General features: G+C 33.9%; 2 protein-coding genes across 2 annotated transcripts; one reads left to right on the top strand and one right to left on the bottom strand.

The window, feature by feature from the left end:
• The first annotated feature begins 1,016 nt into the window (after nucleotides 1–1,016).
• On the top strand, nucleotides 1,017–7,891 carry LOC21406963 (putative transferase At1g60990, chloroplastic). The gene is made up of 12 exons (XM_024170400.1): nucleotides 1,017–1,340; nucleotides 1,419–1,520; nucleotides 2,103–2,136; nucleotides 2,653–2,726; nucleotides 2,851–2,916; nucleotides 3,013–3,077; nucleotides 4,560–4,647; nucleotides 4,741–4,806; nucleotides 4,913–5,078; nucleotides 6,527–6,610; nucleotides 6,686–6,813; nucleotides 7,509–7,891. Exons 1-12 carry the CDS (start codon nucleotides 1,032–1,034, stop codon nucleotides 7,695–7,697), a joined length of 1,371 nt encoding a protein of 456 aa, XP_024026168.1. The 5' UTR covers nucleotides 1,017–1,031; the 3' UTR covers nucleotides 7,698–7,891.
• A 1,388-nt stretch (nucleotides 7,892–9,279) lies between these two features.
• Nucleotides 9,280–11,051, bottom strand: LOC21406962 (dnaJ homolog subfamily B member 13). Its single transcript, XM_024170386.1, has 3 exons — nucleotides 10,860–11,051; nucleotides 10,161–10,306; nucleotides 9,280–9,724 (listed from the first exon to the last, which is right to left on the bottom strand). The coding sequence occupies exons 1-3, from the start codon at nucleotides 11,049–11,051 to the stop codon at nucleotides 9,280–9,282; spliced, it is 783 nt and encodes a 260-aa protein (XP_024026154.1).
• Between the last annotated feature and the right edge of the window lie 2,098 nt (nucleotides 11,052–13,149).

The raw sequence follows: 13,149 nt of genomic DNA, 5'->3' as shown, positions 1-13,149 counted from the left end.
TTAATTTTTTAACATTATTTGTTATTTGTTATTTATTTTATTTAAATTTTTTAACAATTTATTTTTATATTTTAAATAATTGTACAATTTATATTTATTATTTTAACACCCTTATTATTACACTAAATATTTTAATTATGATTAATTTTAATATAATAAGTACAATAATTTATTTTTTAAATTAAAAATATAAAATTGACTTAAAGGGTACATTAGTACTTTTATATTATTTCATTCTGATTCTAGGTGCAAGTAAACGTATGAATAGGATTTAGAGTGACTTTGATTCTGTATCCTGTCACCAAGTAAACAACTTATTCTGACTTTGATTTTCTCACTCCAAATCTTACCCACTTTGAATCTTGCTCACTCTAATTCATGCCCATTTCAATTACGCGTAGATAAACATGTCAAAAGAGATATAGGAATCAAGAGATATGGGAGATGAATCTAATAAATAGCTTTCAAATTATTAAATGACCAAAAACCATGTTATCCTTCTTTTTTTTTTATTACAAAAATTGCTTTGCATTCTACTAAGTAAAAGTTTTCAAAAAAAATCATATTTAATTTTTTCTCTTATAATTAAAATTTTTACATAAAGTTACCTATCAATACAAATTAAAAATTTAAATTATTGAATTGAACGAGACCTAATTATATAATAGCAACACAAAAGTAATAGTGCAAAATGTTAGCATTATTTTTTATTTTTGTCACAATTTACATTTATGTTTGATAGATATATTTTGTTATTATTTTATTTAAATAATAATATATTATATTAATAGAGTTTATACGTCAACAATAAAAAGAAAAACAGTAATATTAGTATTTCTGGTGTATCGAATTAAAATTTAGTTGAAAATTTGAGTTGAAAAATAATTTTACGAGAGCTTAAAATTGTGAAAATAATACACAATAAAAAGTTGAACTTAAAATTTTATTTTAGAGAAAATTTTGCTTGAACTGTGATTCAAGTCGTGAAAAACACGGCCTGATACGCCACATAAATTGAATGCAAATATGGAATGAAGCAAAACAGTGAGCTAATCGGAATTGAAAATCAAAGCAGACCCAGAATCCAAAATCCAAAAATGTCAACTACAACTCTATCATCCCCCTTAACTAAAACCTCCGCCGTCAGTTTTCCTCAGCTTCAGCTTCATCTTCTTCTCCATCCATGGCGTCCTTTCTCTTGTCCTTCTTCTCGAAACAAGAGCACCTGGGGGAGATGGACCATCACCACCGGCACCACCAAGAGGAGGAAGAACAGCTTAGTTGCCGGCGCCGCCTTTCCCTCTGACCTCTCCCCTCCTCCCATCGATCACGATCTTCTCGTAAGCTCCTTTTTCTCTTCTGGGTTCTGTTTGTTTTCCTAGAAAATGACCCCAGGAAATTGAAAATTTGCACTGCAGGAGAGCTTGGAAACTGCAGGGGCAAAGGTTTCGGATGACGGGGTCGTCGAGACTTTTGATAATGACGATGAAGCTTTGGATGCTGCCTACAATGGAGTTGTGGTGGGTTTCTATTTTTCTATTTTTTTTATATTCTTTTTCTTTTTATTGTTTCCATTTTATCTTCTCGCAAATAGAATGGTTAATGTTTGTGTTATATATCATGCTTTTCTGGGTCTGGTATTAATTGCTTTTGTTTTTCAGTCTTGAACTTCATTTGAACTTTGTACATTTTTATGCTTTTTTTTTTTTTATACCCAGAAATCCCGCGAAACCCACTTTGTGAATCCGAGTTGATGACGTTATTTTTTCATATTAAAGACATCAGTCACAAACACACACATATATGTATGTATGTATGGTATAGTAATTTTAGTTCGTGTCATGGCAGCAATTGCTCTTTCCCAGTAGTCTACTCATAAGGTCACTCGCAAATTGAAAAGAACATTGGCAGTACGTGTAATTTGTGAAGTTAATTATTTTGGAGGACTTGTATTAGTCAAATGTAAATGTTCTTTAACTTTTTTTTTTAATAGTAAAAACAAAACAACATAACCGGTACTTCTGTTGTGTGATTTATGTTATGTCAATACTTTTCCTGGCACTTGTTATATTGATATCTTTTTTGGCATCTTAATTGCTTAGGTAGTTGATCTTTCACATTTTGGCCGAATAAGAGGTACTTTGCCCTTGACCTTACTATTCTTTCCGTTTTATGCTTTTCATTTTACATGTGATGTAGAAAAACCCCAGAAAATAATTTTTATTGTAATACATAGTTAGAACTCGGAGAGATATAGACAACTGGTGGTACGTTGAAAATTGATTTTCTTCAACACCTCTAAAGAAATCCAAGTGCTCTCCATACAAATTTTCCTTGGCCACTTCAGTAGTCACTCCAATATTTAACTGATGCTTGCATAGTTTTCAACATCAAACAGTGTCAAACATTGCTACTTGGAAAAAAGTGTCAAATGTTGAGAAGCGGTTCATATTTGATTGTAGCAAGTTTCACCATGTATCTCCTTATGCCTTGAAACTTGTAAAGTTATTGTTTACTCTTTACAATTTTGAGTCGTAACAATTTGTCAGTCATCCCATTCAAACTGCTGCAACTCTGCATTAATCGGCGGTTAGTTAGTTAATTGCCTGAATTAATTTCACTAATAAATGTCATGGATCAATTGATGTGCAGTCAGCGGAGAAGACCGCATCCAGTTTCTTCACAACCAAAGCACTGCGAATTTTGAAGTTCTTCATGAAGGACAGGTATCCGATGGAATATATTGTCATTGAATGCATTTGTGGAATTGGAAGAAATTCATAATTCAAGGCTTGTTCTTATATTTATGCAAAAATACAGGCTAATAGGATTTCTAATTGAAATCCATAGGGATGTGACACTGTTTTTGTGACACCAACGGCTCGGACAATAGATATTGCACATGCATGGATCATGGTAAAGTTTCCTCGTGTTTAGTGGTTGTGTTTGATTTTTCTGTTATTTAGGAATTAGTACGGTCAACCTAATTAAAATACTGTTTTGTGTTCGTAGAAAAATGCTGTGACTTTAGTGGTTTCACCTGAGACTTGCAGGAGCATTCTTGAAATGCTGGAAAAGTAGGTGCATTTTGTTCTTGTATTTTTACTTGTCAAGTGATATTTTGTTTTGCTCCTGAAGGACCACACTTTCAGTTTTTATCCAACTTAAAGGTGCTATTAAACATTCTTTCAGGATATTTTATTTTGTTTTTACATATTATAAACCGAAATTTTGTTAAACAAAGAAAAGGCATATTGTACAGAACATCAACTTTGAGGGTACTTTATACATTTTGTCACCTTTGCACAGTCTCACTCATAGGTGCTGCAGTCATGCTCTGTCTATGCTTTAGACAAGCTCATCTCTCCGTTCTCTTTGCTTTCTCGTCTCCCTCGTCTTTCAGGTCTTAGTTGACTGACATGGATGTTTTATGCTTATTTCCTCTAAGGAGGGTCATAGAATCTATAAGGATATTGTTTAATAGGAAAATATAGGTACACTAGAACTCTGTCTGAGTCAAGGGGAACGTAGTGGTTTCCTTTGATGCCTCAATCCAGATATTCTGAAAACTGAAAAGGAATTTTTTCTCCGCATACTATTTGTTTGATTTCTGGAAAGAATCATGATTTCTATGAAATACAAAAGAGTAGAATGGAAAGGGGGATTGTAATCCACCATAAGCCTTGAATATTTGTATCCCAAACTTGCCAGACTAGATATAGATTGGTTTGAAACCTAGTTTTACTAGCCCTGTGATCAGTAGTTAGGCAAACTCATTTTGTGGGAATGAAAACTTTTGGACGCGTTTGGAACTCGTTCCAAAATGATTTTGTTTTTTGTATGAAAATGAAAATGAAAACGTTTCTAATCTTAGACAGAAATCATTTTTGAAAATGCGTTTAGTAGTTTTATCAAAAGATTGTTTTCACTGTAAAAAAACCCATTAATATCTCTCTTTCTCTCTCTCTGCTCGAGAGAGGAGAAAACGAGAACAAAAAATGAAAAACAACTAAAAGTCGTTTTTTATTTCTCTCTCATTTTACACTAAACAAAAAATCGTTTTCATTTTTGTTTTTATCTTTATTGCGCTAAATGCCGTTTTGGAAACATTTTCATTTTTTCTTTCTCGAAAAACGTGAAAAAAAGGGGATCAATTCCAAACACGGTTTGTTTTTTGTTTTTGGTTCCTTCCAAGACAATAGTTATTCTCGGGAAACTAGGCTTGGTTTAACGTAGAGAAGAGAGACATTCTTCCAGTTTCTTTGGCATTTACTATAATATGGGGGCTATAAGCTATTACCTTGAAGCAAAATATGCCTCTAAAAGCGGAATAACACAAGGCGTCAACTTATTCACCTCATTGTATTTACCGAGTAGATGTGGACCGTGTAGTATAATATTTATATATTTTTTTAATGTTCAATATCAGGACTAGTGTCTCCAGGGGCTGTTGTAATATTCCAATCAATTTATTGGTTTCATATATTTTCCTCATAAACTTCATCGATCAAAGGACATATGCAGTGATTCTTACACTTCTTTTTACCTCTTTGTTGTAGATACATATTTTTTGCTGACAAGGTAGATATCCAAGATATCACCAAGAGAACTAGCTTCTTTGTTTTGGTGGGACCTAAAAGCAGCCAAGTAAGAGATGTCACGACCTTTTCATATATTAGACAACATTCCAGTATTTGATCACCATGTTTTCTTAATATTTGTACTTGTGGACCAAAACAGCTAATGGAAGACTTGAACCTGGGTAATCTTGTTGGACAATCATATGGGACACATCAGCATTTTAGTGTAAGCTTCAAGGATTTTTAGAGACTGAGTGAGAAAGTAACCGTTTCGATATACTTGTGTGCCTTGAATAGTAATATGATGAATCAGATCCCTTGTTACCTTACAGGTTAATGGGATGCCCGTAACTGTTGGGGTGGGAAGTATCATTTCTGAAGATGGTTTTTCGGTGTTGATGTCACCAGCGGCTGCTGGAATTGTCTGGAAGACTATTCTTTCCAAAGGTGCTATTCCAATGGGCTCTAATGCTTGGGAAAAACTAAGAGTTCTTCAAGGTAGTAAATAGTGACCTTTTCTCTGCAAGAGTAATGTTTACTTAATCTCATTTTATATTTCTCAAATACCAGCTCTCTTTTTCTTGAGTATGCACCATTCAAGTTTCCCTAATAGTTTTACTCTATTAAGAGAAATTCTTTTTCCAGTTTTTTTTTTTTTTTTTTTTTTTTTGGGTGTGGAAATTAGCTGAAACTGGAAATGCCATTTCACATTTAGTTGTATTTCATCAAACTCTACGTAATTGCAAATTAGGCTGCTTTGATATACAAACTTCATATAGAAAACATCTTTTTATTTGAATGTAGAGTCGAGAAATCCAAATTAAGTCCATTACTGTTACAGTTGATTTGCAATGAGCTTATTTATTTAGTCTAACTTATGAAATTTGTTTGACTGAGCTACACCTACTACTTTGTGGAAATCTTGAAATATAGATGGAAATAATTGCACAATTTTGTCTCTCGAATGATTTGGATGAAATTTCTTTCACCGAAATAACTTTTAGTGCACATTCTGAGCAGCAAACTGATTCCAATAATTTTTCTGTTTACATCTTTAAGTTTCTTAAAGTGTATAAAATTTGTGTACATGCTTTCCCGGAGTCTGATGAGAAACCATTTTTGCTTGTGTTTGAATTCAAACCCTTTTAGGAATTTCACTTTACAATTTCTTAGTAATGTCATTTTGAGTAGTAAAGTAACTTTCTGTTCTGGGTCATCTAGAGAGAGAACAGATTCTTTTAATTTTTTAATTTTTTTTTATTTTTGGGATAAAGAAATGAGAACTAAAATTTATTAATAAGAGTGAATGAATACAACAGAAAAAGGACACTAACGGTCCACAATGGAAAATATAAAACCCTATAAAAGGGAGGACCAGTCTCTGAAAAGGTCTAAAAATAGAAAGTTACAAGACTCAACAGAATTTTTGAAGGAAAAGAAAATTGTATTGATGCTCCCTTTTCAAGAAAGCTAAATATTTAGCCACTTTGTGGGCTTCTACTGATAGAGTTTTAAAAGGGCTTCCCTTGTGCTGAGTTGAAAAGATGTAATAGGCTTTTAAAAGTCTTTTCTTCCGGGGTTTCTTTCTGCTTGCTTTTCTTTTTGATTGCTTTCACCTGTGGACTTCTTGTCCTCGGTGTTTTTGTACTGTTTTCAATTTAACGCACTGCAATTTCTTAACAAAAAAGTTGTTTTATGTTTGTTGGGCTAATCTCTTGTGGCATAGTAGACCAAAAAAAGAATGAACTTCTCTTGAGGTAGGAGTGGAATGATTGTGTTTACCCTTTCGTTCCAAAATTGGAATGAAGCTCGAGGTGGATTAATTAATCGGAAAATAAATATAAATCGTATTTCTTAAGATACTTTGTTTTAGTGTAATTTTGTGTTGTTTTAAGAAGTTCCATTTCTGTGATTAACTGACCATCAACCTAGCTTCATCTTTTCAGGAAGGCCAGCACCTCAGAGAGAGCTTACTAACGAATTTAATGTCCTTGAGGCTGGTCTCTGGAACTCAATCTCTCTGGATAAAGGTATCTAGTTCTTGCTTAAAAATATCCGAAAAAGAAATATGGTAGCATCACAAGTCTAATTCCTACACACTACAGGGTGCTACAAGGGACAAGAGACCATCTCTAGACTCATAACGTATAATGGCGTCAAGCAGAGACTATGGGGGATTTTGCTTTCATCAGCCGCAGAACCAGGCAGCCCTCTTGTAGTTGATGGGAAAAAGGTACCCTCTGCTTTGTTTTTCACTATATTCTACTGCAATTGATTAATCGGAACGAAAATTACATCTCAGTACCCTGTGGTCTGTGCTTTATCGAATTAGTATATTGGTAGCTTAATGTCTAGATAATATCAAGTTGGTAGCCCATACCTTTAGAAAATGTCATTCTAGTACCCCATGTTGTTTTTTGGGACTTAAAATATATGCCCTCGTAAATAAAAACACCAAAGCAATTTCATTAATACAAAAAAGTCTAAATATAAATAATATCAAGAAAGAAAAAATGCCTCTATGCCCTTTTTTTAAGAATGATTTTGGTTCTCTCTCTCTCTCTGTTTTTTTTTTTTTTTTTAGGGGGGGGGAACTTTTTTCCTAGTGGTTAGAAAAGACATTTCAAGTGCCAAAAAACAACCTCTGCGTACTCCAAGGCCATTTTTTGAAGTATGAGGTGCCCATTTGATATTATCTAAACACTAGGTAGCAATCCACTAATTTGATAAAACATAGGGTACCACAATGTAATTTTTCCTTAACACTAAAGTATAAGAAGAAAAATGTAAAAACATAAAACTTTACGGTTTTGGATCCTAGATAGAATTTTCTTATTTTTTTAAGGGGGAAAAAAACAAAACATGTTAATCATAAGAGGAATAAAGAGCTTCAGGGTGTGTGTATTATAATCAATAAAATTTGAGCAGGTGGGGAAGCTGACAAGCTGTGTGCCTGGAAAGAAGGACGGTTCTCAATATGTTGGCTTGGGTTACATCAAGAGACAGGCTGCTTCAAAAGGAGACACTGTAATTGTTGGCGACAACGTTACTGGTACATTGGTGGAAGTTCCTTTTCTTGCCAGGCAACAACCAGTATCAAAAAGCTCAAGTTCGTAAAGTCGATTTATTTAAAAAACAATTATCTAGATTACTAAACAAATCTCCATTATCTATCTGCTTGATTTGTCAGAATTCGTTCGGATAAGTACATACTCTTAGTGCTTGAAGTAGGAGTGTTATAATGCTCTAGAAGTTATGACCACCGTCTATATAAATATATGCATTTGTAAGATTTAGACATGCATAGTGAATTTGTAGAAACGCCCCAATATTATTGATTTTTCATGTCTAGATTCCAACAAACATCTATGAAAGAACATTTACTTTTCCTTAAAAAGTATTTCAATTCGATTCCAAAATTTGACTGATGATGGTTTACCTTTCCTTTTTTCTCCCCCATTCTGTTTTCTACTTGTAAAGAGTGACGAGAATTGTGAGAATTGGCCATGGGTTGCTTCACTTGGAAGAAACCTGTGTAATGATGAGCTGCCATTCTAGTCGTTGTATTGTTGTAGTTCACTTAAGAGGCATCGTCTGTTGTGTTTGTAAGATTATAACGGCCGTGTTTGGAATTGATTCCATTTTTGTTTTTCACGTTTTTTGAGAAAGAAAAAATAAAAACGTTTTCAAGACGACGTTTGGCGCAATAAAGATAAAAAATAAAAATGAAAACGGTTTTTTAGTTTAGTGTAAAATGAGAGAGAAATAAAAAATGATTTTTAGTTGTTTTTTATTTTTTGTTTTTGTTTTCTCTGCTCTACGAGAGAGAGAGACATTAATGGATTTTTTATATTGAAAATAATCTTTTGATAAAATTACCAAGCGCATTTTAAAAATGAATTCCGTTTGAGATTGAAAACGTTTTCATTTTCATTTTCATACAAAAAATAAAGTTATTTTAGAACGAGTTTTAAACGCGCTTAATATTTTTATCATATAGTTATTTGTAAGTTAACAATCCACTCTACAGAGTTTTAACCAATGATTCTTTCTAACACGTCATCCAATTGTTCCCAGCAAATCTCTTTTAGAAATTCTGGTTTGGTTTTTTTTTTTTTTTTTGGGTTGCTGAATAAAAAAATTCTGGTTTGCTGGACAGAATCAGTGTGGATGTCCTTAGGGAAATAGAGGTGGAAGGGGATAAACCTATTTTTGTTTTTTGTTTTGTTTTTTGGTATGGATTCTCTTCTCTAATCTCTGAATATTTTGAAAAGATTAAGATTGGGGTTTTTCGAAGGATTTGAAATTATTCAACCAATCCATTCCCTCCTACCAAACAGCTATGGTTTCGAAATCCTTCCGCTAAATCTTTTCACCTCTATCTTTCCTACAGCTTTTCCCTCCTATCAAAGAAGCACTTAGTTCAAATTTGTCAGGCACAAATTCTGATGCACAAACACTTTCATTTTCCTCAATTGTTTGCTGTTTTGCAATCGCATTTTGTAGTTCATGATTGCGTGACATTGTTTATAACTGAATGCCAATTGGGAGTGTTCATGCAAACTATTATATGATAAGACTACCATTGATCAAGAGTGAAAACTAGAATATTCCTTTTCTTCTTTAACTACTGTACAAGCATTTGAATTCCCTACAGAATGATAACAAACAAGAGAAAAGCGACTATTGAATTCGACGATCAAGAACAATCTTGCAGAATATCAACAGCTTCCGCTCGCTGTTCATCGCTCAGTTCCGCTGGAAACTCGACAAGAAACTTGATCCGGAGGTCGCCCCTCCTCGATTGCTCTTTAGGGTTCGGCATGCCCTGTCCTCTTATAACCTTTTCATAGCCCGGGTATATGATATCATCAAACGACAGTGTCATGTTGTCACCTCCCAATAGAGGGATTGGGATTGAGCATCCGGTGAGAGCTTTCACTAAAGGAATCTCAACAACTATTTCCAAATCATCACCTTCCCTTTCATACAAAGGGTGTCGTTTTTCGTCTATCAACAAGATTATATCGGCCGGAAGATAGCCTGGTTTCTCATCTCCCTTTCCTTCAAACATGATCTTCGTTCCTCTTCTCCATCCAGGCTTCACAGTTATCCATAGTACCTCTTCTTCTTGGACAATTACCCTGCAAAACTAAGAGCACGACTTGCAAACAAAACTTGTGTCTTTAAAACTAAACTTGTAAGTCTAGATATTATATTCTCCCCCCAAAAAAAAAGGTCCATACTAGTTATTACTAGCAGATTATCATGATCAATCAATATGTAGCATTATTTATTATTTTTAATTATTCTTCTACTTATATAGTGACGTTTCTGAGGTTTTTCTAGTACATATTATGTCAATTTCTTTCTTGTCATACATCAACTGACTCACGCATATCACAACCATTTCATAGCTACTTGGATTCAATCTTGACTGTCTATCTGAAAGAATGAAAATGTCCACATAAATGGTAGAAGACATTCTCTAGTTCCTCAGAAAAATACACGAAAAAACGAGGATTTTATCAGGAAAACAAAGCAAAAGAGGGGAGAAGAAAACGGGTAAGAGTAACAAACCCGGTTTCTGCGATGACATCTCTAGTAATCTTGATCTTCTTCACGCAACCGTCGAGCAACTCCTCGAGCGCGCATTCAAGCTTTCTCTCGACGGGGGCAGGTTTCTTCTTCGCCGTGGATTGGGAAAAGACGATAGGAGTCGTGCTCTGCGTGCTCTTATTTCTCGATAGAAAGGCCGTGTGGATGTGGGTTTCGGGTGTGCGTCTTCTACTCATGTTTCTAGGAAAAGGGTTCGAGAATTCCTTCTCCTCCAAGGCACTTCTTCGGTGATTCATGTCCCTTGAAAAATTTGGTGTAGGTGTTTTACATCTCCTACTCGTGGCATTCCTTGACAAAAATGAATTAGAACGTGAAAAGAAACTGTCATCTACGCTCTTGTGATGATCAAACCCTATCGTTGTTGGTTCACTTATCGTCAGCTCATCATCTTCGTCAAATCTTTTTCCCTTGATAGCCTGAAAGAATTGAAGGGTACGTAAAAAAACATGAAAATTTCTCAGAAAAAATGAAAATTCAAAAGTTTCATTAAGCTTTCAGATCTATTTCTAAAATCCTATACGATAGTTTCTTTCTCGGAAATTCTGCATGAAAAATGTGACTATTGCTGGCACGCACGTGATTTTTGCATGATCTTTTTTTTCCGTCTCTCATTTTTTATTTTTTTGCGTGAATTTTTGTGGGCAGATTAATTATGTTTACCTTGTCGTAGGCTTCGTTGATGGCAGTGAATTTCTCTTGTGCTTCTTTTTGATTGAAGGGATTCTTATCAGGAGTACTCCATTTCAGGACAAGGGATTTGTATGCCTTGCAGATTTCTTTAATGGATGAGGTCGCCGTTATGCCGAGGGTGCTGTAGAAATCCGTCTTCGGGGAACGGGAATGATCCGCCATGATCAGATCAGAAGAAGAGATGGAGCCAAGCTAGGTGGAAAAGAACCCCGTGGAGAGGGAGGGAGATCCAATCATGAAGCCAATTAAAAGCATGAAGAAGCGATTTATTAGGGAGGTTTTTTTTTTTTTTTATTTTTTTATTTTTTTTTTTTACATGGAAGTATCACATTCACTCGGATGTATTTGTTTTTGAAAACGTTAAATACTATCACTTATTTTGTATATAATTTTGATAATGGTAACCACTTACAGAAATATAATTATTGAAAATTAATTTATATAAATATTTAGTATATAGTTTTCAATGATTAGTTTTTTATCGTTGATTACTCATCAAATATAGATATTTGATGATGTGACGTAATAAGAATCTATTTTTATTAATTCTCATAATTTTTTTAATCAATTATTTAATTTATTATAACCGTCGAATCAATATCTTACTATTAAAATAACAATACCCACTATTAAATAAAGATTAGAATAACCATTAAAACTACACTCGTAAATGTGTGTATATATATATTAAACTTGGGCAAATCTACATCCACTCTTGTTTTTGTATTTTTTTTACACGTACGGTTCAAGTGCATATGCTTTGCCCAATTGTATTCCGATGCATGCTTGCATGTATGTTATGAGGTTATAACTAAATTCGTATTTAAAAAGGACTATGACTTGAACATAAAAGAGCAGAAAATGGAGGGATCAAAGGAAACGGAAAAATGCAAAAAGCCGGAGGACTTAATAAGGAGTGAGAAAGATTAAAACGAGTAGAAGAGGGGTTAAATGGTGGTCTAACAGAAAGGAAATTTTTTTTAAAAAAAAAGTGATTGAGATTGTGGTTAAGAGTTTTTAACTCCGTTTATTTCACTGATTCGAGTTTAGAATTCAAATTTTGCTAGAGTAAAAAGCTCTCAGAAACAACAACATTTAACTTTTTTGCTACAATAAAAAGCTTTCATATAAAATTACATCTCAACTCAAATTAAAAATTTGAATCAGCGAATTAAATGAGCCATAAGTGTTGAGCTTTTTTTTTTTTTTAGGGCTCTAAAAGAGTTGGTACTAGTAGCCTAGTGCTCAATTTAGCATACTTGGGATCAGACGCCCACACATAGTGCTAGAACTTTGGACGGGCCGCCTGCGACCGCCCAAAAAGCCCGAGGTTTTGCCCGAGCCGCCCGCCCGAGCCCGAATTTCACCTTGAACGGGCCGCGGGCTTGTATTAGGCCGCCCGAGCCTTTCAAATTGTAATATATATATATATATAAATTGTAATATATATATATATATATATATATATATATATATATATATATATATATATATATATATATATATATATTACAATTTATATATATATATATATTACAATTTGAAATGAACACACGAACTATATAAAAAAATTATTTCTTTATTAATTTTTAAATTTGTAATTCATGATTGCCTCGTTAAAAACCTTACCAAGAAAACCCAATTGGGATAAAAACTTGGCAAGGAAAAAAGAGTGCAATCATTTTGTGACGAATTATAAATTTTACAAACTTACAAATTTATTAAATTACAAATACAATGTAAAAAGTAAATACATATTTACAAATTACAAATTTACAATTTAATTTGAAGCTGAGGGATCGTCTTCAAAATTAAATGTTAATCGATTAAATTCATCAATCCATTCTTGGCTTGCCCGTGAAATTGTATCTTGTAGACGTTGTTCGGCCCGATTCCAATCCTTAATGCAAACCAAGGCTTCAACAATATCCCTTTACAATGCATTCCGGCGTTCCTTAAGTATTATTCCTGTCGTACTGAAGGCTTGTTCGGATGAAACAGTGGAGACTGGGATCGAAAATATATCTATTGCTAATCGAGTTAGGATTGACCAAGTTAATGCCCGTACCCTCCACCATTGAACTAAGTCAAACGATTTTACCGCACTGCTGACTACTAAACCTTCACTGAGGTACGCCATAAGCTCGTTGAAGCTGCTGCCGCCACTGCCACTTATTGATGAAGATCCACTTCCACTCACAGCTTCCGTTTGAGTTGTCTTCTTCTTCTTCTTTAACCCGAAAACATTCAAGAATGAATG

This window comes from Morus notabilis, unplaced genomic scaffold, assembly GCF_000414095.1.
Source record: "Morus notabilis unplaced genomic scaffold, ASM41409v2 Scaffold165, whole genome shotgun sequence".
NCBI classification, from domain to species: Eukaryota; Viridiplantae; Streptophyta; class Magnoliopsida; order Rosales; family Moraceae; genus Morus; species Morus notabilis.
Note: the sequence above shows the minus strand (reverse complement) of the source record. Positions and strands in the feature narration are given on the sequence as shown.

Coding starts and splice junctions, on each gene's coding strand:
- LOC21406963 (XM_024170400.1), top strand. CDS start 1,032: ATGAAGCAAAACAGTGAGCTAATCGGAATTGAAAATCAAAGCAGACCC. Junction 4,648..4,740: donor TGGGACCTAAAAGCAGCCAA/GTAAGAGATGTC, acceptor GGACCAAAACAG/CTAATGGAAGACTTGAACCT. Junction 6,814..7,508: donor TTGTAGTTGATGGGAAAAAG/GTACCCTCTGCT, acceptor AAATTTGAGCAG/GTGGGGAAGCTGACAAGCTG.
- LOC21406962 (XM_024170386.1), bottom strand. CDS start 11,051: ATGGCGGATCATTCCCGTTCCCCGAAGACGGATTTCTACAGCACCCTC. Junction 10,307..10,859: donor TCAACGAAGCCTACGACAAG/GTAAACATAATT, acceptor AAGAGCACGCAG/AGCACGACTCCTATCGTCTT. Junction 9,725..10,160: donor GATGTCATCGCAGAAACCGG/GTTTGTTACTCT, acceptor TTAGTTTTGCAG/GGTAATTGTCCAAGAAGAAG.